Below are 26513 nucleotides of genomic sequence, written 5' to 3' on the forward strand. Positions count from 1 at the left end.
TTTATGCTTGAAATTTCCATCATATTACGTTTTTAAGAAATGAAAGAAAAAGGAGAAAGAAATTGGCAAGCTGACTGAAACTGCAGAATGACACTCCATAATGACTGCATAGGGAACAGGAGCACGCAGGGTGTGACCTGTCCCTCCCAAGGCCAAGCCCTGACCTTGCAGGAGGCCCCAGTGGGTCGCGTCCCCACTGCCACACAGACACTCCTGGGGGAGGCACAAGAGCCCACACCGGCACCATCATTGTTGTTTTCTCCTCCAACATCTAAATCTGTTCGTGATGCGAATGCTTGATTCAGGTTTCACCCAATGAACACTTAACCCATTTTCATTGTTCCACACAGCAAGTAATTTGTGTGGAAAATCATTTCATACATGGGAACATTTCCTTTCCAGATTACACTGAAGACAGTACACTTGATGACAGTAAAATGGAATCCAATATTCCGTGTTAAGATAAACCTCCACATCAAAAAGAATTGATGTGCTATTACACAGCCACGTTCCAAAAGCTCCATGAGGCAGTAGTGCATGTCAAACCACCTGCCCCTGGTTAAGCATTGTGACGAAGAGTTAAAAAATAATAAGAAAGTGTCACGTAAGACATATCAGTTTCAGCATATAGACTTTATAATCGAAAGCAAATTATAATTAACTTTCTCGAGGGACATTATCTAAATGTAAACGAGGAATGGAGAGCGAGTGGAGCCCCCACGGAGGTGCCAGGCCCGCACCGCTCCTTCGCTGGCTCCCTCCATGTCTTCCCCAACCACTGGACGACAGCACGGGGATGCCGCACCTATGCCCGTGAACTTCTCCCTCAGGATCAGTTTCCAGCCCAGAAGTCCCTTCCCCCTTGGTGAAGTCCCACACCCACGCCCAGAGAGCCTGCCTCCCACAGCCAGGCATATTCGCACACAGGTGCATTGTGGCTGAAATTTCTGGTGACACATGAAGAAAAGCAGAGCTGGGAACAACAGCTTCATTTAAATGCCTGTGACCATGCGTTCAGCTCTAATCAGAACGCCTGCCTCTAGATCTGTTCTCCTGATTAGGACCCTGAACGACACAGACATCGGAAAGGTCAGTTCACTGCTGAGTGGATCAGAAAATAAAACAGCACCTGTGCCGCGACACCCCGTGCCCCTTCCTGCGGCTCCCCACAAGACTGTTCTCAGTCCTGCTCTTGGTCGGCTGCACAGTAACACTGGCAGACTGGACCATCAGGGAAGGTGTCTTTTTGGTCTTTTTAACATTTTTAATTGACTTCTTAAATTGATATTTGCTTTTTCAAACAGAAAACTGAATCTCAGGAATACCATGATTTGGGTTTTCCAAAGAATCTACATAGATGTAAATGATGTCTACATATTCTATTTTTTGCAACTGAACCCTATAAATTCTTACTCTTAGTTATGATACAGGCACATACACTCACTATGAGAAAACACTCACCACTTGTGCAGATTCAAGCTTTACTACACTTAATATCATATGAAAAATACATTAAATGGCCTCATTTTTCAAAATAATTATCGATTTGATAATTATGAATTAATGCTATTATGATGCATGCCTACTGAACTATTTATTACCATCAGCCAACAGAATGTACTACCACCATAAAGATGGAAAATGATTATAACGAAGCTATCACTAAGAAGTGTTTGCTAGGGCCGGCCCGGTGGCTTAGCGGTTAAGTGCATGCGCTCCACTACTGGCAGCCCGGGTTCGGATCCCGGGCACGCACCGACGCACCGATTCTCCAGCCATGCTGAGGCCACGTCCCACATACAGCAACTAGAAGGATGTGCAACTACAACATACAACTATCTACTGGGGCTTTGAGGAAGAAAAAAAAAAAGGAGGAGGACTGGCAATAGATGTTAGCTCAGAGCTGGTCTTCCTCAGCAAAAAGAGGAGGATTAGCACGGATGTTAGCTCAGGGCTGATTTCCCTCACCAAAAAAAAAAAAAAAAAAAAAGAAGTGTTTGCTAGAGTCATATTCCATGCTTGTTTTCCACATTGCTAATAATGATTACACTGCTTTTAATGGAAAAATGGCAACGATATTTATTCTTAGCGCATGGAGCCTATGGCCAGGTAGAATCTGAAACGACACGATGGTTCTTACGTTGCCGTCCACTCCTGAAGGACTGTTAAACACATACTCCAGCTGAAAGACGATGGCGAATGCAGGGTGATGGACCATCTCGGGGAGGCAGAGGCGGCTTCTCAAAACTAGAGCCTGGTTTCCAGAGCTGGGTCAAGAACACAAAGCAGAGGCACATCAGGTAGTGGCTTCCCCTGCCCTGCGCCCACCTCCACCGTCCGCTCAGGCACTGGGCGCTGGGCGCTGCTAGTGTGGCGAGTCCCCCCAGCAACGCCACTGAACTCTTCTGTGCATCTGGCCTCCAAAGTAATTCCCCACACCAGAGTTTTTTTTTTAGGTGCCACAATCAACACTTTTTCCACATTGCCAGAGCTTAGTGCAGGAGGATGGAATGACAGCCAGGTCTCCAGAGATGCTCCTCCTCAAGGACTGGCCTCTGCCCAGTTTTGCATGTGGCATGCCTCGCAGATGTCTGATTCTGATTTGGGAAGCACAGGACTGAGCAGAGTGGCAGGACTTACTGCCCTCCGGTTCTCCACCATACGAGAAACTGATCACAGGGCACATCTGGAGGAAGGTGCAACAGGGTCTCCACAGACCCTTAGCAACCATAGCTGGAAGTGTCCGTAATGCTAACTCCAAAATTGTCACAGCACAAAATTGGGCTTTTTCCAAGCGGATGTCTGCTTCTAATGTGACAACTTAGCAAGAGGACACAGAGGCACCAGGGAAGAACCCTAGGTGGCTGAGTGCACACCTCATGGGCAAAACAACTTCATTTCACTTTGATCCCTGATTAAGTGCCCACTCACACCTCCTCGTTCCACAGGGGCCAGGACTCGGACCCTGGGGAAAATACCTGGCCTTCGAAGAAGACTCAACTTTCCTGCTGAAACTGGCAGAGCGTGTCACAGCCACCTCCATCTCGGGCAGCAGCACCACCACCTGGGGCCTCTGCACGAAGCCCAGACCATTGTGCACACCCACGCACAGGCGCCGCTCCAGGATCTCCAGGGCGCTGTCGTCCAGCGGGCTGCCCTCCTAGGGAGAGCACACGTCAGACAGAGAAAGTCCCTGTGCAGAGGGGAAAAGGGAGCACACCAGAAAAGCCCCCAGTGGAGAGGAGCAGAGAAGGAACTGTCACAGAGGTTTCAGACGTTTCCAGATCAGAAGGTACCTGGGGAAAATGAGTCCAGGCAAATGACAGATAAAGAATCCGGTCAGAATTGGCCGATCGAGGGCATTTTCTAGGTAGTTTGGGGCTTTCCCACACAGCATGATCTTCTCAGAGCAATGCACTCCAATACACCCCTCAGACGCCTGAATCGCTCTGGGTCTCCAAGGCTGAGCTATGACTCTCAAGACTCAGCAAACTAGCAACCAGCGACCTCCACTCCTCCAACGGGACCCGGGGCCCCACGGTACAGGAGCCCATGTGCCCGAGTCCAGGGCAGGTGATGACAGAGGCGCCTGAGGCAGAGCACGTCAAATTTCAAGGCTTTGCCCTCTCTCCATACTCAGACACTTGAGACTTGGGGTGGAAGGGGCAGCGGGAAGAGGGAGCATATTTAGGCAGTAAGTCATAAACTAATAAAAATGGAATCTGCCCCAAAGTGATCACTGGATATTAAAGTATTTCATCTTAACAAAAAATGGACAAAGCATTCTAACAAACGGGCAAAGATTTTCCTCCAGGCTATTGTTTATTAAATTATGTGATCATTGCAAAGTGATCCCTAAATTTTCCAGTTTTCTTTGTTGCCCATTAATCAAGCTGAACGGACCTAAATTCAGCCTATTAGTCTTTGGGTAACAAAAATACAACGATGGCGATAACTGAGCATCTGCCACTTGGAGAGGAACAAAAATATAAAGGTAGTAAAAATACCTAATAAAGTGATTTTTATGGGACTATAGAAAATTCAACAATGATACTCTTAAAGCATCTCTACCCTCATACGATCCACTTCAAGCAGTAAGAAAACAGCAGGAACTACACCAAGAACATGTTTGTTGCTACTTCAATCCTCTTCTCAGCTTTGTGTTTCTAGCTCAGATGAGACAACATTATGTGGAACTACATTTTCAAGAATGCGTAGAGAGCAAAAAAAAAAGTCCATCTCATTCATATACGTGTGTGTGTGATTAATACTCTGTTAACGTCACAGACTACTAGGATGGGCACCAACTGACTGAATCACTCGTTCTCACAACAAATAAATATTAAGACCTACTATGTGCCAGCACCACTTTACGCACATCAGGTGCAGTGGTGAACCAAACCAAGTCCCTGTCCACCTGGTGCAAACACTCCACAGAGGGACCGACAACAAAGCAGTAAACAGGTAAGGAAACCAGGTGCTCTCAGAAAGGGCCAAGCACCCAGAGCAACGAGCCAGTGATGTGCGGGGAGAGCCTGGTGTGGAGGAAGGGGGACGCTGCCCCTCGGCACGGTCAGGGTGGCCTGTCGAGACAGTGAGGTCTGCTCTGAGACCTGAAGCCTGAGAGGAATCACACACGGACCTGGACAAAGAACCTACAGGAAAGCGAGCTACGTGTTCAAAGTCCCATGGGAGGGACAAGGTGCTGCCCACGACAGCAAGGTGGGGACAAGGTGACATCACAACTGCCAACGTGCAGTACCCCACATACAGGCTTTCAGCTGAGGATTTTACAGGACCGTGTTCACCCAGGCAGGCAGAACTTGACACTGTTGGAGGGAGCGCCTGTCACAGAAAACTGCTTTGATGGGATAAAATGATTGAGATTTCTAGTCATCTCCCTGGAATAAGCCAAATATCCTCAAAACGTCCTTGGTAAATGAAGGTTCTTTTAAGAGTTTCCCCATGCTCATTTGGTGATTTAATTTTCTTTTAAACGAGGGCTGTTTTAAGATATATCAAAATTAACGTTAATTAATGTCTCAGGATAACAGCACCTTCAATACCCTCAAAGTTAAGACAATGGGCTGGGGGTTCTGCAGGGGCTTGGCTTTCAGCAGAAATGGCCTGGTGCTGGGTCCTCTAAGATCTACTTTAACTATTAGACCAGGGACAGAAAGAGTTTAGCCACAGAAAGGGGGAAAAGACAGGACCACGTCACCAGGGGCTGGACTGCCACCTGCGCGGCATCAGAGGCCACAGCTTTCCGAACTCTGCTCTGAAGTTTGCATCTCCACTGTTCAGATTAAGTTCTGTGACACGAGACAGTACCTCCTGGAAGTGATCGCTGATAAGGAGTTCTAGAAGCTCTTCCTCAAATTTCTCAAGGGAAGGATACAGCGTGAAGAATAAATCGTCCAAGTACCAGGTGACAGACTTCTGAAGGCGAGGCTTTCGGAGGGCGTCACCTGAAACAATGAGAGGACTCACATAGATCATCCTTGGAAATGGCTCTCTGCAGAGAGCCATCCAGAGGGCTCTCCCCTACCCGAGGTCCCAGGCTGTGGGTGATGGGACCTCCAGGCAGAAAAAATGAGAGGACTCACATAGATCATCCTTGGAAATGGCTCTCTGCGGAGAGCCATTCAGAGGGCTCTCCCCTACCCGAGGTCCCAGGCTGTGGGTGACGGGACCTCCAGGCAGAGAAGAAAGCACGGGCACACCACTCAGAACACTAAATTAGAACCCACCTCAGTTCAAGCAAACCACTAAACTGATTAAACAAATGCAAATTTCATTTGCAGTCCAAATTCTACCCATATCTCCTCCAGGAACAAATTTTATAATTTAGCAATCCAAAGAACACAGATTACAGAATGCAGAGCAACAGCTGTTCCCCCCACTTGGCTTCCCCTTTTCACTTACATCCTCTCTAGCAAGAGCACAGCCAACTATGCCAGTTCTCATTTTATCACATTTACCTTGAACCATTTGGAAACATGCAGGAATACTCATGAGCACATTAACGCAACAAGCAAAAACACAATCTGAGCTGGCACCACAACAGAAAAGTCCCTGTCCTGATCAAGAAGCGCCCCTGACTGTGAGCTCTGTGAGGACAGAAGGGGACAGTGGCTCCTGGCATCTAGCCCAGTGCCCAGCACTGAGCAGGTACCTGAAAACTCTCAGCTGCAAGAGGGGAGAACCAGGTCCGTTCTACTATCCCGCTGGAAGGTTATAAGTCAGAACAGCTGAAAGGCAATTTTGTCTTTGCCTTCAATGCATCAGAGCCTTAAAAATATCCATATCCACCTTCTGCCCCAGGAATTCCATTTTTGAACCTATGCAGCAAAAATAATCAAAGATAGAAACAAAGCAAGAATACTCATTGGAACATTATTTATAACAGAGAAAAATAAGGAATAACTAAATGTTCAATAATGGGGGAATGTTAAGTAAACTGTTGTTCATCCATATAAAATGAGAACAAAAGTCATATTGTCAAAGATTATCTAATGATAGAAAAATAATCATGACATTGTAAGTAAAAAGAACAACATACAAACTGTCTATTAGTCCATTTGAGGCCAATTTTATTGGCCAAATATATGCGTTTACTTACATACATGTGTATCTGCAGGCAGCGATCATAGATTATTTTATTTCCTTCTTTGTGGTTTTCTACATCTTCCCCATAACGAATATGAGTTAGGTTTTATGTTTCTGAGAAAGTTTATGTATTCCTTTCATGATTAAAAAAAAGTGTTTAAAGCAGGCCAGTTGATAAATCAGAATCAATTAAAAGGGCAGGGGGCCGGCCCCGTGGCTTAGCGGTTAAGTGCACACTCCGCTACTGGCGGCCCGGGTTCGGATCCCGGGCGCGCACCGACGCACCGCTTCTCCGGCCATGCTGAGGCCGCGTCCCACATACAGCAACTAGAAGGCTGTGCAGCTATGACATACAACTATCTACTGGGGCTTTGGGGAAAAAAAAGGAAGAGGATTGGCAATAGATGTTAGCTCAGAGCCGGTCTTCCTCAGCAAAAAGAGGAGGATTAGCACGGATGTTAGCTCAGGGCTTATCTTCCTCAAACACACACACAAAAAAGTGCAAGTAGCATTATTCACAATCACCAAAAGCTGGAAACAACTCAAGTGTCCATCAGCAGATGAATGGATAAGCAAAATGTGGTCTAAACATAGAATGGAACATTATTCAGCCTGAAAAAGGAAGGAAATCCTGACACATGGATGAACCTTGAGGATATTATGTGAAACAAGCCAGTCACAAAAGGACAATAATACTGTATGTATTTTATGAGGTATTTATTTACATTGGTATGATACGAGGTACTTAAAGTAGTCAAATTCAGAGATAGAAAGTAGAATGGTGGGTGCTAGGGGCTGGGGGCAGTCAGTGTTTAACGGGTATAGAGTTTCAGTTTTACAAGATGAAAAAAGTTCTGGAGACGGATGGTGGTGACAGTTGCGCAACAACTGAATATACTTAATGCCATTGAACTGCACACTTAAAAATGGTTAAAGTGGTAAATTTTATGTTATGTCTATTTTATCATTTTTTAAGGGCAGAAATATATAAAGCCCCATCTTTCACGAAATGGTCCAGCAAGTGTCTGAAGCACCTCCTGAACTGAGAACCTCCGTCAGAGAAAGAGGAAAGGAGCCCGGGAGGGGAGGGAGGGCAAAGCCAGTGCCCTTCCACCACGCGGTCCGAGCAGCGGCAGGGCCGGGACCTCAGACTGCGGGGTCCTGGCAGCAGAGGCTGGAAGGCCACAAGGCCCCTCAGGGAGCTAAACGGAGAGCTGAGGAGGAAAGAGTGAGGTCCCGTGACTGTTCCCACGCTGGGCAGCACCCACGTGAGCAACGAGAATGCCAGCCACGAAGCAGAGCAGGAAGCAAGTGCAGAGGAGACAGAGCAGATGACGCAGAGGGAGGCTGAGGGAGGGGACAGGTACAGGCAGCTTGTGATCTCTCTATTTTGCAGAGTCCCTATTTCCCACTAAGCAGATGTAACTGCACTCTCCAGAGTCATTCACAGGTCCACAACAAAGGGCAAACATGGGCGCTCCGCTACCAGCAATTCGACATTTTCAGCGCACGGCCGGTGCCTTTGTCTGCGCCTCTGAGACACATGACCGCGTCACTGGCACATGCATGCTGCTTTAAAGCACAGAGAGGCTCCTTCACTGATTACCAAACAATCTCTCTGCTCCTGATCACAATTAAACTGTTGGCCAAATAGCTGTTCAAGTCAGGTGGCCTAAGTCTCTATGTGGCTCCAGGTAAGGGGCCCCCGCTGCTCCCCCCACAGGGAGGTTGCAGCGGCCCACAAGCTCCCTGTGCTCCTGGTGAGACCCCCACCCCACACTCGGAAAGCCCCCCCCTCCCAGCCTAGACACCATCGGGACCATCTCACCCTGCCCCCCGACCTGGGGAGGCATTGCTCACCCCAGGGAGCCGGGACTCCCAGGGACCCTCCACCTCGTCTCTGGGCAGAGACCTGCCCCTGGGGCCGCCACCCACTGGCACAGGGAAGAGTGGACTGGCTGCGTCCAGCACCCCTTCCCCTGACAATCCTGCGCAGGGCAGCTAAGGCACTGCGACCCCAGACACCACCCCAGCGGCCACCTTCCCGAAGTGCGATGAGAACACTGGATCTTCAAACAGTGCTCATCTTTCCCCTAATGTTAAGCCTTGTTTTCTAAAGAGACATACAGGGAAAACTTCTCGGCCTGCCTGCCACAACCTGCCCTCTCCCAGGAGCTGCCCCCAGGCAGCTGGTCGGCGGACCCCTCGGAGGGTCTGCGTGGCCCCGAAGTCAGAAACCATTCCAATGTTCAAAAAGCACCAGTGACAATGAGAAGACAAACCAGCCAGCCTCCTTTCTGTAGGCTGCAATGAAAAGAGAAGGAAAAGCCAGAATCGATGCCTTTGCCCATCACCCTGGAGGTCACAGCTAGAAGAACAGCCACGTGCTCAGCAGCTGCACACAGCACAAAGGCCAGGCTGCTCGGCGTGAACGCAAAAGTCCGAGGAGATGGTGGCATGGGGAAAGGAGACGAAAGAAAACCGAGGAGAGAGCGGCCTCAGCACAGACAGCAGTTTTAACCTTAACGAAGGTTAAAACTGACGGCAGCAGCAGCAAACAGGACAGGCCAGCTACTGGCCACCACAGGCCCACAACAGCCTCGAGGCCACGTCCGAGATCTGGTGGAGAATGACAGGCTGGGCTGTGGGGTGAGGGGACAGCCTCGTCAGCACTGCTGTGCCCATGACTTGCCCAGTGGACAGTCACCAAAGCAGGGCCCGCAGGCAGGGAGAGGGCAGCGCCTGACAGCTGGGCCTACATTTTTCTGGGCCAAGAATAACACCTGCAGGGGGACAGCGGAGTACATTTTCACCACCCTCAGCCTCAAACAAGGGAGGGTACAGGGAGTGGTCACATGGGCTCTAGAGCCAGGGGACTGGATGGGAACCCCAACCCTGCCAGTGGCTCTGGGTCAGGTCCTTTTGCCCAGTTTCTAGATCTCAGTTTCCTCAGCTGTGAAAGAGAGGTGACTGCACTCAGCCCAGGATGCTGCTGTGGGGACCGAGTTAATACCATCCATGTTATGTGCTATAAAGTGGCCATCGACATTGAAGCAGCAAATACTGATACACTGCTCCTAGGGAAAAGGTGCACATATAGATACATACCTCACATGGATTATAATCTTAAATCTCAACACAGCTCATCCTGGTAGACTCTACTCTCTTTATTTTACAAAAGAAGAAATAGGGTGCAGAGTGTTAAGTGACTTGCTGCCCCACTAAGAGGTGCCAGAGTTGAGACTCAAGCCTGTCCACATGGCTGCTCCCACTGCATCCTGCCGGCATCTCGGCATCACTACACGAGGGCTGAGACGAGAAGGCAGCATCAGCGTGCTCAGCCGCATCTGGGAACGTGCGTGTGAGAGACTCAAATATTTAAGCTGCTAAGCGCACATCCACGAATGCCCAAGAAAGCACTGTGGGTATTGATTAGGGAGTGGGCAGGTTCGCAAATACAGGATCCACTGGTAACGAGCAGAGAGGATGCACTGAGAGCAGTGAGCTGGAGCAGAACTGAGTCATGCTGGGTGATGCTGGCCTTTACAGAAACAGTGAGGAGGTGGAGACAGATGGACAGACAGACCAGCCGCTGTACTACTGCCACAGCCAATCCCAGTAGTGACCCGATCACCCTCACACACCCCCATTACATGCTGTGTAAAGAAAATAAACCAAATCAGTGGTGGACAAAGGCCATTTCCCAGACTGATCTCCCTTAGGGAAGGACCCTTTTGGTGCCACAGCTCGAGGACAACGACTCAGCAGAGGAAGCAGAGTCCCGGGTGTCTGGAATGTGGCCTCCCAATGCTTCTAGAAGTGGCCCAGGCTGGGCAAGAAGCAGGCTCTGCATGGCCACCATGTGACAAGGTGGCCCTGGGGCCCAGAGCCACTATCAGCCACAAAAAGAGTTGCGACCCTAGTCCCACAAAGAGGTGAGCAAGCGAGTCCCATGCACAGAAGTTGGATGAAGAAGAAAGACGCACTTCTACCAGCATGACCAGACTGAGGAGCCACATCTGCAGTGGGTAGAACCTTCCAGATCCTGAATGGCCGGGAGGCAGGGCAGGGCTGGGTGTCATCTAGCCAGCCTTCTCCAGGCCATGTCTTGTGAGAGGCGTGGGCTCTGGAGCAGAGCACCTGAGTTCCAAGCCTGGCTCAGCCAGGAACCCGCCCTACGACCTTCTGGAAGCCGAGACTGGAGAGAGAGCAAATGGAAGACAGACCAGAGCTCCAGGATACTCTACTGTAGAAGCAGCACAGCCCAGTGGGTCCCAGCTCAGGTCAAGGCAGCACTCTATGCTCACGCCTGCTGAGCACTTCCTAAGTTCCCGGAGCTAGGGCTCTACCCACTCGTCTCACTGCTGCCCAAACTCATCTCCACAGGCAGGTCCTGACAATGGGCCCACTTTACAGAGGAAACAGCAACAACAGAGGCTCAGAGAGGTTCGGAAACTCGCCCTGGCTCACACCATGGCCAGGACTGGAGCCGGCACTCACCAAGGTCTGTCAGCCTCCACCAGCCGGCCTCAGGGCCTCTTCCCCCAAACATTCCAGCATCACCCACAGAGTGTAGTTTCACCGCCTGAAACTGTCTGTCATTCATTCATTCAACCAACCAACAGCAGCGGCTAAGACAGATGCGCTGCCTCCGCAGAGCTGACCTCCAGTGGTGGACACCATGGCCAGGACTGGAGCCGGCACTCACCAAGGTCTGTCAGCCTCCACCAGCCGGCCTCAGGGCCTCTTCCCCCAAACATTCCAGCATCACCCACAGAGTGTAGTTTCACCGCCTGAAACTGTCTGTCATTCATTCATTCAACCAACCAACAGCAGCGGCTAAGACAGATGCGCTGCCTCCGCAGAGCTGACCTCCAGTGGTGGAGGACTCGACCCTCACGCTCTGTAACCAGGTCAAGCTTTCATTTGTCTGTTGACAATTCTTTGGGTGGAAATGCAATTCCCAAGAATAGCACTGCTCCTATGGAAAAACAAATCCTACTTCACAATGATCTATTTTCTTCTGGAACTCCCACGAATGCAATGCAAAGGGCCGGGATTACCGGCCCTTTCAACAAGCAAGAACCCCTTCCTAGTGACATCCTTTAGGGAAGCGCTTGGAAACGCCTTCCAGATGCCCAAGGAGTTCCCCACTAGGTCCTAAAAGAGTCCCCAGACCACAGCCTCCCGGGGACATAGCTCTCCTGCCAAGGATATTTAATTCACCAGAATGCACCTCACAAAACAAAGAGAACATTGGAACAGTGGCAATAGAATGAAAACTAAATTTAGGAATGATTTTGGCAGGAATGGAAATGAGTTTGAGCCAATTCACGTTTATTCTATAATACCTCCACTGCCTTTGATGACTGTGGTCAGACTTGAGGTCTGCCCTTCCTTAAATTCATCCAAGAAAGATCACTAACCATCTACTCAGAGCTCAGGGGCCTGCTGTACACAGCATCTACTCAATAAAAATCTGTCCAATGAATCAACAAGTGAAAAAACCAATGAACAAACAAATGAATCAATGAATAAATTAATACATAAAAAGTATACCCCAAGCTACTAGCAGTGGTCTTCTCTGGGGAGTGAGACTGGAAGGGAGAACTTCTAGTTTCTACTGAATTTATTGAATAACGATTAATTTGTCATTTTAAGCTGTCTATGGCATCGTATAAAAAGGGCGCATGAAAGACAGAGTGGAAGCTGCAGCAGCCTGTCCAGTAGCTCACATGGATAGTGGGGAGCCCGGCTCTCTTCCCTGTCACTCCCTCGCCGCAGCAGATGGCAATCTAGAAGACGAGCTCCTGGACTCAGGGAGGGCGGGGAGGGCGGGCGAGACTCTGCACAGCCTGGGAAGAATCCCACAGCCACATAAGACCCTCAGGCTTCGGGCTGTGGAGGCCTCACGGAGACCTGGTATGCTGTTTGTTAAAATGCAGCATCGGCAGGTCGGGGCTGGATGAAGCAGCATTTTTAACAAGCACCTCAAGTGATTCCCATGCAGGCAGCCCGAGGACCACGCCCCGGGAAACACCAACCTAGAGGAGGCCCCTGGGTGGCAGACCAGTAGGCGCACAGTTCAAGCAAGTTGGTTCTCCAGACGGCTCTGCCAACCTCGAGTACAACAGATGAGGGAGCAGGGGCTGGAGCTGAGTGAGCTGGCCTCATGACAGCCCGGCACCCAGCACAGAGCCTGGCACACCAACACCCAAGATACATGGGGAGGGAGGCTCAGATCTCAGGAAGCAGAGGACGATGAGCCTGGAGGAACAGGATAGGAGAGGTGATTTACAGCCATGAGTATCCGGCACTCAGCAGCTGGTGGCCGGCAAGCCCACTGATGCTGCCAAAGCACTGCTCATGCCAGTGCAGCTCCACGACCCCAGCCGCCTGCACTGACCGCCCGCTGCCCGGCTCCGGGACTGCCCAGCACAGTGCTCTGGATGCCACCTGCCACCCCCGCTAGCCAGACTTCCTGTAGCTGCTGCAACCCAGCCGGCTGGCCTTCCTCTGCCTCTGCCGGGCGCACACCACTGTCACCCACAGCACATAGTTGCCGGGACTCACCCTGAAGCACCACGGCCACCCAAGCCACCTCAGTAACGGCAGCCTGTGAACTCCAATAAGAAAGCCCGAGCTTTCACCCAGGTCTCCCCAAGGCCCTGCCCACTCCCAGAACTCTGCCAATTCACAGCTCACTCCTATGAGCCCCTACCAGGAGGCTGTGGTCAAGTTCTTTGTCTGCTTCAGATGCTTCTGTGGGTGTCGGCCTGGTCCAGGGGAGCGTTCTCAAGTGCACGAGACTCTCCGCTTTCCTGCAGAGCCTAAATGCACTGTCGAGACGCAGACCCTGGTCTCCCTGCCCCTCCCTGAGTACCCCACCAGGAAGCCTCACTCCAGACTCCATTCAGTCCTGGCGCCAGCCTGTGGCCTCAGAGTCCAGGTCTAGAAAATGGGCTTCCGCCTTCTATTTATGACTAAGCTTCCACCACATTCAGCTACTTTATGCAAAGCTCTACACTCCCTCCACGGCAGGCTGAGCGACCCGAGCATTCTCCCAAGACTGGCACAGTCACAGAGGCAGCAGCACGAGGACAGGGCATCTGATTGGCACTCAGACCTTCAGCCATGAGAGCAGGCCAAGGAGTCCCAGCAGTGGAGGCTCACTCTAAGCCAGGGTGTGGGGACCCCTCTCCCCGCAAGAAGCAGCTTTTGGGAGCCGCAGGACGTGAATTACCCAGATGTTGATACAGCTGCTCGCTGTCCATGCCAGTCAAATGGAAGCTACTGAAAAGGTGGGAACTGAATAAAGAACAGAAGACATGCGAGAGGGACGTTAGATGGATCCCTAGTTGCAAGGAAAAGATATTACGGAATCGGCAGCATTTGCAACAGTGGAACAATTCTAAGAGCTTCCTTCTAAAAAGCTGCTCAAAGAAAAACGTCTGCCTTTCTTCTGGGGAGTGACAAAGAGCTGCCAGAACGACCAGAATTAAGAACTGCCACTTCTAGTCATTCCCAGGTTGAAAATTACTCTTAAAATTCAGGCCTCACACAACCGAGTATGCATCAACTGGGGAGACGTGAGCAAGATCGGTGGGTTGTGTCACTGTCAGTGTCCCGGCTATGATGTTGAACTACAGTCTGGGGGAAAGTGGGCAAAGGGACATGGGATCTCTCTGTGTGATTTACTAAAACCCACATGAATCTACAATGACCTCAATAAAAATTTCAATTAAAAACAACTCGATCCTCCTACACTGTGGCGTCTTACAAATGAACAAATATCCAAGTCCCAATACAGCATCAAAATAAAACCAAATCCTCTGCAAATCAGACAAATGGATTCCACCACCAAAGCCAGTACTGTCCCTGCCTTGGCCCTTTCAGGGCTATAAAACATTATCCAGCAAAAAAATCATTTTTCCAGAGTGAGTCACAAAAGCCCAGAAGATCCTGGCCAGAATTTATAACAGAGATAATAACCACTGTCAGAAAGCAGGCTTGGGGCCTGCAAGGCTGCGAGTTTTATTTTCAACGTGGCATCCCGCACATAAGTGGAAGGCTGAGCAAAATGGGTTTCTTTGCTCAGATGGTCACCAGGGGACCTGATGAGAAGCTGTGTTCCGGAACTTTCTCCCCCAGAAGAGCGAGTGAGGCTCCTGCCTGTGTGACGTCAGCGCTCCCTCCCGCCAGCCAGAGGGCGTTTGGGTTCTGCTCCAGAGTCCCTGGTCATTAGTTTTTAAACAACAACATAAACTGTTGTTTATTTTTGCAATTTTACAGGCACCACCTGTATCAGTTAAGTGCCTCGGTGACTGGCCACTCAACACCAGGAGGGCAAACAGGAGGCCAGAGGGGCTCAGATCTCTTCTGAAAACATGAACTTGAAGAATAAGGAGCTGGAATCATGCCGCTTTACTTCAAAACTCCACTCTGTAACGTGGCCCCTTTGATCCCCCAGTCTGACCTGAGATACTAAGACCAAACACGGGGGCCGTGTGGGCACCTGACCATCTCTGTCACCATTCCAGTAACGACACAGAAGCAGGTCCACCTGAACCTGCAGTATTTTAGTGTTTTATCTGCAGTTCTACTGACACCCACTGGCAAGTCACAAAGTGATGGCTGGACACACCTCAGGCCCCAAGAACACCTTGCCTAAATACCCAGAGTCCCAGGCCAGAAAGAGTTACATAAGCTGACTTTAACGCAGGTGTGCACTAGGTTCTTAAGATCAGCACATCTCACGCGGGGCTTACAGGGCCTCCCTGACCAACGGAGCGAGGCCAAGGGGACAGGCCACAGCCGAGGTCTCAGAGCCACACACAGCTTTTCATGTTCTCCTCACTCAACCCCAACAGCATGACCGCGAGGCCTTCTCTCTGCCTCCTTGTGACTCTAACCCCTCCCCCATCTCAGGAGAACGCAGGCAAATTGTAGAGGGTAATAAGACTTCCTATAGGGGCTGTGGGGAGGTTTAAAGCTCGGTGACCCCAGGCTGGGACCCCCTCCTGACACTTGCTCCTGTTCATAGTGAATTTATCATTTCCCGTATATCAACATCTCTTCTCTGGGACGCTGGAGAAACAGTGACCTCATGGTGGTGATGGTCACCACAGGCCCGTTCCAGAAATACAAGCACTCAGAAAACCACGTCTACACCCAGCACAGACATCATTACTGAATATGAACACTCCCCGCACTGCAGCTGAGCGTTTCTCAGCTAAACACTCAGCACATCTCAGCTGCTCACACCCAATGCCGAATCCTGCTCTTCCTGGAACAGAGCAAGGAGCCAGCCCTCAAGAGGTTCCAGCAGTGTCAGGCGGGGAAGGGCTGGTGAGGTGCCTTCTCCTGGATTCCTCAGACAGCCAGACAAAAGGCCTTCAAAAGTGCCCAGAAAGAGCATAAGGCCCAAGTCACGAGGCCCGTCAACAGGACCCTAGAGCAGAGCGCACCCCGTGGTGATCTCAGCTGTGAAGGGGCTGGAGAATCAACTTCTAAAATACACCAAGACAGAGCCCTGCGCATTTCACATGAATTTCAGTCTTCAAAAATAATCAAGCCACTGCACACCCATGTTCACAGCAGCTTTATTCACAACTGTCAAAAGGCGAACAACCCAAGTGGCCATCGACAGGTGAATGGATAAATAAAACGTGCTCTACCTATGCAATGGAATATTCTTCAGCCTTAAAAAGGGAGGAAATTCTGACACATGCTACAATACGGATGAACCTTGAGGACATTATGCTGTCTGAAATAAGCCAGTCACAAAAGGGCAAATGCTGTATGATTCCACTTCTGTGAGGTCCCTAGAATAGTCATGTTCATAGAGACAGAGAGAGAAAGGAGGTTGCCAGGGGGTGGAGGCACAGGGAAATGGGGGGGTTAATGTTTAATGGGGACAGAGTTTCAGTTGGGGATGATGAAAAAAGTTCTGGAGATGGATGGTGGTGATGGTCACACAACAATGTGAATGTATTTAATGCCACCGGACTGCACACTTAAAGATGCTTATGATGGTAAGTTTTATGTTATGTCTACTTTACCACAATAAAAAATAATAATAATCAAGCCACTGACGTGGTGGTACAGTAAGGGGGAGAGCTAGCGACAGTGGTTTTCCTGGCCATGGTCATAAAGATATGAGCTATTTGTCTTGTGAGAGCATTTCCCGAGGAAAGAAGATGGAAGTGACCTGAGGGACGTGAGACACTGTTCAAGAAGGGACTACAGAGATCACATTGCCCTCCTCCTCCTCTTCCCCGCTCCATCCTCCTCCCCCTCCTCCTCCTCCCACCACCAGGTTGTTTGCTGAGGGTGCCTGGCCACACCTGGCCGGCACTCACCCCATAGAGCCCAATTCCTGTAAGGTCTGACTGTGAACTAACACAGACTCACCAAGTACAGACAGAGCAGCCCTTACCCGTTTCTCCATGAGCTGGAAGGAGGCCGGGTATCTGCTGCAGACCAGACACCAGCAGGTTCTCGGGAAGGAGGTGGAACACAGGCTCCAGGAGCGGGTGTGGCTTCAGGGTGTACTGCAGGCTGCAGCTCTCAATGAGGGTCATGTGTTTGTTTTCTGGGGGAGAAAACACCTTATGTGAGAGCTGAAACCCAAGGCACTTTCCGTCAAACCAGCCAATAAACTGAGCATCTTAGAAAGAAACACCACAAACAGGAAATGTACTTTTCTAGGGAGACTGGGGAATTGCTCTGTTAGTTCAGCCAAAAAGTGAAAAAGAATCGATCCTTAAAAACTATCGCTGATAAAACTGCAATGAAAGAGATACTTGTTTTTAATGCAACAAAACAAAATCTCTCCTGCTCACCTCTTCCCCCAGAGCGAAGTCCAGGTATTGCTTGGTCCCCATAACCAGAGGGAGGCTGGAAGGCACTCTGGACCAGAGGCCTGCCTCCCTTTCAGTCTCAGCACTTGCATCCATCAAGCCCCACAAAGCAGCAGGACTAGCCACTGGGGGCCAGTGGCCTCTGAGACAGAGCCCTGTCCTCAAGGAGGGGCCATTCTTCTGGGGTGACGACTAAGACACAAACACACCAATATCTATAACACACAGGAAAATGGGATCTTAACTCCAAGAAAGGCTCGGATAAAGCACTTGGGGAAGCAGGAGAAGGGAAGGTCCTGGAGAACGCGATGACTAGGAAGAGCTCAGATACAGAGCACCAGGGAAGGTGGAGGGGACAGCATCAACAGGAACTGGGGTGCAGGAAGCAGACTACCCCAGACCCACAGGGCCTTGGGGTTGAGAGGGACCACACACATGCCCTCTACACATTCCCACCAAATGGTCCATCTTGCTTGGGCTTGATTTCCTCCACTGACAGGGGCCTCACCACCGCCTGAGGCATGCCATGTGATTTCTTAAGAAAAGAGCTAATGTGATCTACTGCATTCATCAGAAAAAGAAATTAATGAAAACCATATTTTTAATACCTAACCACTAAACACATGGGATCTGCTTACTTTAAAATTTAAAGTGCCCGAAAAGACATTTTCCCATGTGGCTGGTTGGAGAGCAAATTGGTACAACCTCTGTGGAGGGCAAACGGGAGAAATATTACAAAACTGTGACTGCACAGACTCTGGGACCAAGCAATTCCATTTCTGGGAATTTATCCTCCAGATTTGCCTGCACACTTGCAAAAGGGCAGACGTCCAACACAGCAATGCTTCCAACCTCTGTTCCTACAGAACTGCCGAGTGTCCACTTGTGGGGTTGATTCAATCACAGAACACAACGCAACGAGATACCACTCGGCCATAAACAGAGCGAAGGAGCTTCTGTGGACTGATATGAACGTTCTCCAAGATAAATCGTTAAGGGAAAAAAGCAAAGTCTGAGGCGAGGAAAAGGCGGGTGAAAATCGGAACTGGGCCGCGTGCGTTTGCTGGTATCCATCGAGAGGCCTGGACGGGTCCCCAAGACTCAGGGGGAGGTCACCTGCAGTGCAGTGAGGGAGCTAAGTGGCTGGGCGGGGAAGACCTCACCCTGAACCTTTTTATACTTCCTCATACTGTTTGAATTCTGAGTCACGTGAATGTATTACCCATTCAAGAAAAACCCCCATAAATTTTTGGAAATGCCGATTGAGAAGGCAAGCATTCGGCCCCGTGGCTGGTTCCTCCTCGGGCCTCCTTTCATAGTTCATACTCCCACACACTCCAACAGCACCCGAGAGCCACGGGCACGCAGCAAACAGGGTGGCTGTGTACGTGGTTTAAAAGGTCCTGATTCTAAGGACACTTAGGGAGAGAAAATGCCAGCAAATTAATGATTAAATTCATTGAGAAATTACCTAAAAGCCAATCTTCATCAATAAAATTAAGTTTTTAACTAATTGTTCCCTTACCAAAATTCACTGGGGAGTGGGGGGATGGAGTTGGTTTGACTTTTTAACACAGGCTATGTGGCATATACAAAATTCCTGTCACAGAAGCCAGGCAACATCTCAGAGAAACAGAAAGTCACCCTCTCAAACAGGTCCACCTCCAACCTGACCCCCATCCACACTTCCACCCCCAGTCAGTGCAGATCTCCACCCCGGGCCTCCGAAATGGCCCGTCAGCCCACTCCCCACTTCCACTGCGTGCCCTTCCTGTCCATCCTCCACACGGCCGCAGCCAGGGTGGACGCACGTCCCTCCTGGCTACTCAGGAGGGGCAGTCCCAGAGGCACAGCATGAAGCTCCCCGTTCTACTCCAAGGCAGGCCCCTCAGCTGCTGGGCCTCGTGGAACACGGGAGCCCAGCATCTCCACAGCGTGGCAGGTGTCCCTGCGGACCCTTCCTCTTCAGCTAGGGATGGCTGGAAGGCCTTGCATATTGGAAAAGACCAACGGACTTCACAAAGGTTTCCTGTGATAGCCGGTAGCCAGCGGCAGACAGCAGTTACTTCATCTGGTAGGCAAAGCTGCCATCCCAGAGGCAAGCAGGGCAACCGCCCTCCCAGCAGGTGGCTCCCATGGGGCCACACCTCCCTCGTGGGCACCCTCACAAAGCAATGCCCTCCTTCCAGCCTAGTGTGTTTCAGTTCTTTAAATTATGTCAAAAATACTAGCCCATGATACATTTTGCCCAAATCTATTACATAAATTAGCTAAGCTAATAACGGTTTAATACTCGGCCAAGTTCTAAAATGAACAAGCTACTGAGGACAGTAGGACTTTTGCAGCCAGCAATGTCTTAGGCCAGGCCAGGCCTCATCTCTTACGTTCTATGGGGTCCTGGAGCCGCGGGTGCAGGAGGGCTCTGGGGGTCCCATGATACAGTCTCAACCTGCAAAACAAGACCCGTGAAATGCCCGTCAACCATTTGCATCTCCCATTTGGTCACTAAATGTCAGCTACACTTCTCAAGAGGAAAGCAGGTAGGGCCCCCAACCACCCCCACACCCGCTGGAGCTTTCTAAATGCCACCCGATCGCACCCTCTGCAGAAACCAGAGAAGCTGAAGATCGCGCCAGCCCCACATCCTCAGTGCTCTGGGCCAAGCATTCCCGGTATCCACACAGCTGCCCCAACGCAGCGCAAGAACCCAGGCGCTCAAAGACAACGCCAGGGAAATTCACAATGCTCTGAAACAGCCCAAGAAACACAATGCTTGAGTAATTCCCATGGTTGTACATCTAGGGCAGTGGTTCCCAACCTGGGATGATTTTGCCCCCCAGGGGACATTGAGTGATATCCGGATACATTTTTGGTGGTCACATCTAGGGGTACTGGGGGGGTGTTTCTGGCATCTAGTTGGGGGAGGCCAGGGATGCTGCTACACACCCTGCAGTGCACAGGACGTCCCCACAGCAAAGACTTATCCTACCCAAAATGGCAGTGGTGCCAAGGTTGAGAAACCCTGAGCTAGAGTGACAACATGAACTTCGACCTTGGCTGAAATGGTTCACACTATCTTACCCATCTGGGTGTGTCTAGCCCACACACAGAGCCTGGCACACAGCAGACGCATAACCAACATTTGTGGAATGAATACATACTGCGTACTGGGTGCCTGTCTGTGAAAAACATGATTTAATACTCCCATGACCCTTATGAGATGTGTATTGTTATCCTTCCTGCACAGATGAGGGAATCTGGAGTCAAGAGTTCTGTGGGCCTGAAATCCCACAGAAATAAGTGACAGAGCAGGACTTAATGTCCATCTTAGATCAAATCCTACACCCACAGCCAAAGGCAGTCCCATCTGGCCTAAAGAATAATTCCTTGGCTTACTTAGGAATGGCAAACCCCGTTACCCCAAAGCAAAAAACCTCCCGTGGTACGCTGTTATGAACACACAACAACAGAAGTTGACAAGTTTAAAGCTTTCTATCACGGCCAAATGATGAGCAGTTAAATCACCACATAAAACACTGGGAAATCCCAGGGATGGAGAAAACAAGGCCGATACCGTTTGTCCTGGGTGGCAGAGGTAGGAGATTCTGGTTTGTTGCCGAAGATTCGAAGAATTCCAAACCCACATGACAAAGCTTGGAGGGTCCCGTCCCGTTTCCTGCCTTCAGCGACCACTTCTACCACAGCCACGATATTAGGGTGGTTTAAGGACGTATGAAAATACAAGGGCTGCAAAACAAAAACCAGAAGCTAGATGACAGACTGAACATTTACCACCTGCAGAGAAGGAAACAGAAAAGGACCAGTTGCACTCCCCGTTCACCCCCTCGACCATCATCATATACACACCACAAACGCTCTGGGTGGAAGACCGCGTCCCTCCCGGGGCCCCAGAGAAGAGAACAGGTGCCATAAAATAACTCCCCCAGAGTCAAGAGCGGGAGTCACGGCTTTTCATCCCAGAGCACCCAACATCCAGGACATCAGACTATTTGCTTCTGCTCCAGAACTTTCCATCCACATAAAATGCCAACAGTCAGCAGACCCTCTAGAGAACAAAGAGGCTGAAATGGCTGTGCCCCGACCCCACTGCAGGCAGGACTACCGTTAAACAAGCCCAAAGACACAGCGAGTCCGCTGCCAGCACACACATCTGCTGAGCCATTTCCCATCAGACTCACTGTACAAAACCTCAACCACAACTTGCCTATATTGACTTTAATCACTGTTTTATGTGGAACAACTATGAAGTTGCATCTGAACTAATTTTTTCTTTTTTTTTTTGGTGAGGAAGATCAGCCCTGAGCTAACATCCATGCTAATCCTCCTCTTTTTGCTGAGGAAGACCGGCTCTGAGCTAACATCTATTGCCAATCCTCCTGCTTCCCCCCCCCCCCGCCCAAAAGCCCCAGTAGATAGTTGTATGTCATAGTTGCACATCCTTCTAGTTGCCGTATGTGGGACACAGCCTCAGCATGGCCGGACAAGCGGTGCGTCGGTGCGTGCCCGGGATCTGAACCCGGGCCGCCAGTAGTGGAGCGCGCGCACTTAACCGCTAAGCCACGGGGCCAGCCCCTGAACTAATTTTTAAACTAAGCAGGATCCCTAGATTTCTTGAGGTGCTATGGAATTATCCCCAGTTCAGAACCCAACTAATGTCCTTTTATGACAAAAATCACCTTGAGATCATTTTATTACAAGATTTTTTGGGACCTAAACCAAGTAGATGATTTTCAAAGTGCTCTTACAAAGTTTTCCACTAGCAACTTTTCCATTCCCTAACGTGCAGGTGGCAGCCCTCAGGCTCCCACCGGGGGAGGGGCACGAGAAAGCCAACAGAGGTGAGAAACCCACCCCGGCACGGCTGAGACAGTGAACGCACCCTCCTTCTATTGCTGTTCTTCTGGTCAGGAGATCCAGGTCAGTTGCTTTTATTTAAAATAAACGTCATAGACACAGAAGACAAAAACAGAGGTGCTGACTGGGTTTGGGAATCAACAGGGGACAAATGTCCCCAGGAGCTCGGGGGAGCACTGAGCTGTGGCTCTGGACTCAGGGTGGCCCCCAGAACCCAGCGTCCACACTGAGGACAAAGCAAGGGTGTAAGTCACCAGCTGAGCACAAAGACCCCCCCCCAGGTAGAGAGAGGGAAGGCAGGGCCCAGCTGGGCTGCTGCATCATGATTTAAACTTGGGAGTAACCCCCCATTAACGAGTCATTACCATGGTGTCACGGAGAAAACGTTTACTGTGATCACAGACTGTCAACCCAGGATAAGAGAGAGACACATTAAAACATCAGCCATGAGATATAAATCGTTATTCTATTATCTTTTATTGCAAAATGATGAAATAATGACCACTTACAGCTGACAGGTGGTTGGACCAAGAGAGAATTATGTTCCTGTTTCCAAGACTCAAGAACTGCTTTTAAAAGCCATGCTGTAAAGTTGAGTTTGTCATTCTCACCTTTTATATCTATACCTGTGTATAGTGGTGTTATGAACACTCCCTGCTTTTCTTTTTGGCAGTGAAACAAACAGTTGAAACTCTGATGTGAAGCAACAATAACCCGGAAGCTTAGAGGTCACCTTGAGATTCCTCTGCCTGACGGTGGTAGCACCAGCTTTATCCCAAGTACAGATTTATGGCTGTTGCCTCTCCCTTCCGTTTACCACCAAAAACAATTATTTTGAGACCAAAACAACAGCAGAGCCCACCAGTGTTTGTCTCCAAAGAGCCTCCACCTCTGATCGGGAGGTTTGGCCACTGGAAGTGCAGCAAACCAAGAGGCGACCCGAGGTCCAATGGGTGTTAGCATATTACTACTGATGGCTAGGGACGGAAGCTCTTTTCCAGAATCACTACTGACCCCCAAGTGTGGGAAGAGCGCCACGCTAAAGAATTTCTAAGAACACGATCCAGCCCTCAAGAAGCTCCAAGTTCACAGGCGAGGGCTAGATTAGGCAGGTACAAAATGCAACCCTGCTCAGGACCACCAGCTAGGAGGTTCTATGGAAGTAAAGCCCCCCAGGGGTGGAACACAAGGCAACTCCGCAGCCTGAGCCTCCCTCCAGTCACCTGGCGGAACGTCCCCAGGAGGATAAAGTTGAGCAGTCTGGCTCCCCGGCTACCTGGGTGCCATGCCCGCCTCACAGCACTCAGACTTGCTCAGCTGAGTACTGTCGCGATTTCTGGCTGAGCCCAACCTGCAGAGAAGCCCTTCAGTCTAAGGACGTTTAATTAACACCACGCAGTACGCTGTGAGAGGAAAGTCCTCTGCCTCCACGGAAACTGCACGACGGAAAGTTTGAGAAGGCAGCTTGAGACGGAAGAGGGGGCTCTCATTCACCCCTCATCACAGCTCACTCATCTACATTTGACAAGTCTCCTCCCTGAGAGGGTAAACAGATTAATAAATCACGGCAATGCTCCTGTCTTAATGCCTTCATCTTCAAAAACACAGACACCATTTGGCCTCGGGGCCAAGTTTCCATTTTTCACCCACGACAGAATCGAAATTGGGCCTCTGATGATGTGCCTTTATGGAGAGGCTGCAGCCATGCGTTCCCAACCACACTGCCACTCAACCTGCCCCCGTGACACGCTGCTCTTCAGGCCCAAGCAGAAGACAAGGCTGGGTGACAATGCCAGGGAAGAGAGGAGCAGGAATTAAACTAGTACCTCACAAAGATACAATATCTTCAGGAAGGCAAATAATTCACAAATACTTCCCACGCTTCTACCTGCCAGCTCAACCTCCCTCTGGAGGCTCAGAACGGTTTCCTGCATGCCACCCCTCGTGATTCTGACTGCTCCAAGTCCTGTGGACTCTGTTGAGCAACACTCTCATCTGGGAAATGCAAAACCTCTAATTCCAAAGTCAGAAGCTGCCACTCATCTGGGGTGGAGCCCACCGTTATCCAAAGCAAAATAACACAACAATGGAGACAGCCCCCCCCCAAGAGAGTTATCCAGCCCAAAATGTCAGTGGTGCCAAGGTTAAGAAACTCTGAGGGCCGGCCCCGTGGCTTAGCGGTTGGGTGCGCGCGCTCCGCTACTGGCGGCCTGGGTTCGGATCCCGGGCGCGCACCGACGCACCGCTTCTCCGGCCATGCTGAGGCTGCATCCCACATACAGCAACTAGAAGGATGTGCAACCATGACATACAACTATCTACTGGGGCTTTGGGGGGAAAAAAGGAGGCGGATTGGCAATAGATGTTAGCTCAGAGCCGGTCTTCCTCAGCAAAAAGAGGAGGATTAGCACGGATGTTAGCTCAGGGCTGATCTTCCTCACAAAAAAAAAAAAAAAAAAGAAAGAAACTCTGAGCTAGAGTGGCAACATGAACTTCGACCTTGGCTGAAATGGTTCACACTATCTTATCCATCTGGGAGTTTCCAGCTCCTACACAGAGCCTGGCACATAGCAGATGCCCAACCAACGTTTGTTGAATGAATACCTACTGCTTACTGGGTGCCCATTTGTGAAAAACATGATTTACTACTCCCATGACCCTTATGAGATGCATACTGTTATCCCTCCTGCACAGATGAGGGAATTGGTTTAACCGGCCTAAAATCCCACAGGAATAAGTGCCAGAGCAGGACTTTAGCCCATTCCATCCTACATCAAATCCTACACCCACGGCCAAAGCCAATCTCGCTCCAGCCTAAAGAACAATTCCTTGACTTACTTAGGAAAGTAAGCCAGTCCAGTTACAATATGAAGAGAAAACCTCCCACAGTCTACTGCTGTGAACACACAGCAACGTAAGGTGACAAACGTAAAGCTTTCTCCTGTCCCTACACGGTAGGCAGTTGAGCCACCACACAACTAAATCCCAACTCTGGAGACATCATGGAGAGATGTTATTTCTCCTTCTAGAAACATTTCTGCCATCCCCCCATTTCTGGCTCAGAGTCCCCGGGAGTGGCTTCTGTTGAGCCAGAGAGGAAAGAAGCCCTCCTCGGAGGGACACAGCTGAGGCCAGAGAGACTTTCTGTAGAAACAGCTCTCCTGGAAACGAAGCTGGTTTCATGTTTTTACCGCGATTCCTGACATGTAGGGCAGCACAAAGATCGTGGAATAGGCAGCATGGCTCTGCCGCGAGAGGGTGAGTGATCAGTCAAGTCGTTCGGAAGGGCTTCCAGGAGCTTCACTGGGATTACACTGATGTTCCTTGACAGCACCCACTTTTAAAGGGGAAATTACATCGGTGTCATTACTCAGATGAATAAGAACATTCGAGAATCGGTTTCTCATGGTGTTGGTTACAGGAAGTGGAAGCAACCCAGTTATCTCCACCTCTCGGAGGGCAGCTGATTCACCTATTACAGTCACATGCCGCACAAAGACGTTCTGGTCTACAATGGACCGCATATACGACGGCGGTCCCGTAAGATTAGTACCATACAGCCCAGGTGTGTAGTGGGCTATATAGCACCTGGGTTCGTGCACTCTATGATGTTCACACAACAATGAAATCACCTAAGGACGCACTTCTCAGAACATATCCCCATCGTCAAGCCACACGTGACTGTACCTAAGCAACATCTGGGGCTTAGGGGAGCTCTGGGAGGAACGATCCCCTGGTCTGGGTCTCTGCTGTCTGTGGAGAACCACCAGGATTCCTGCCCAGTCACTCTCATAAAATAAATAAAGGAGGAAACTGAGCCTGCCACTGAAAGGCTGAGCGTGGTTAGTTAAGGAAAGAATTTAAGCGAGAATTATGCTCATCACAAAAAGAAAATGTAGAAACTGCACAGTACTTTGGCCTCCCAGACTGTTTTCTAAAAGATACTTTTGAGACTCTGAGTGAATTATTAGCCACCTCAGTGGAAATGAAGAGCAATTCCTCTCCACAGGGGAAGGCCTCGAAGGAGAGCACAGCATTCTGAGCTCTGAGCTGAGAGAGGTCTGAGCGCTGGTCACCTGGCTCTGCCAGGCAGAGCCCCCGAGGCTGAGACGGAGAGGGGAATCCGAGCCCGGGGCGAGGAATTCATCATTTACAGAAAAAACACCC

General features: G+C 50.1%; 1 protein-coding gene across 11 annotated transcripts in view; it reads right to left on the reverse strand.

Annotated features, from left to right (window-relative positions):
- Positions 1 to 26513, reverse strand: part of NPHP4 (nephrocystin 4) — a 134480-nt gene that overhangs the window by 88960 nt on the left and 19007 nt on the right. For all 11 annotated transcript variants that reach the window (XR_009221840.1, XM_058552748.1, XM_058552744.1 and 8 more), the window contains 6 exons: positions 21046 to 21218; positions 19856 to 19920; positions 17048 to 17203; positions 5332 to 5468; positions 2979 to 3160; positions 2141 to 2267 (listed from right to left, as the gene is read on the reverse strand). Coding sequence is in view for 10 of the 11 variants with exons in the window: in XM_058552748.1 (XP_058408731.1) it covers positions 2141 to 2267; positions 2979 to 3160; positions 5332 to 5468; positions 17048 to 17203; positions 19856 to 19920; positions 21046 to 21218 (840 nt within the window). In the remaining variant the exon portion in view is untranslated. The remainder of the gene's footprint in view (positions 1 to 2140; positions 2268 to 2978; positions 3161 to 5331; positions 5469 to 17047; positions 17204 to 19855; positions 19921 to 21045; positions 21219 to 26513) is intronic.

This window comes from Diceros bicornis, chromosome 13 (genome assembly GCF_020826845.1).
Source record: "Diceros bicornis minor isolate mBicDic1 chromosome 13, mDicBic1.mat.cur, whole genome shotgun sequence".
Lineage (NCBI taxonomy): Eukaryota > Metazoa > Chordata > Mammalia > Perissodactyla > Rhinocerotidae > Diceros > Diceros bicornis.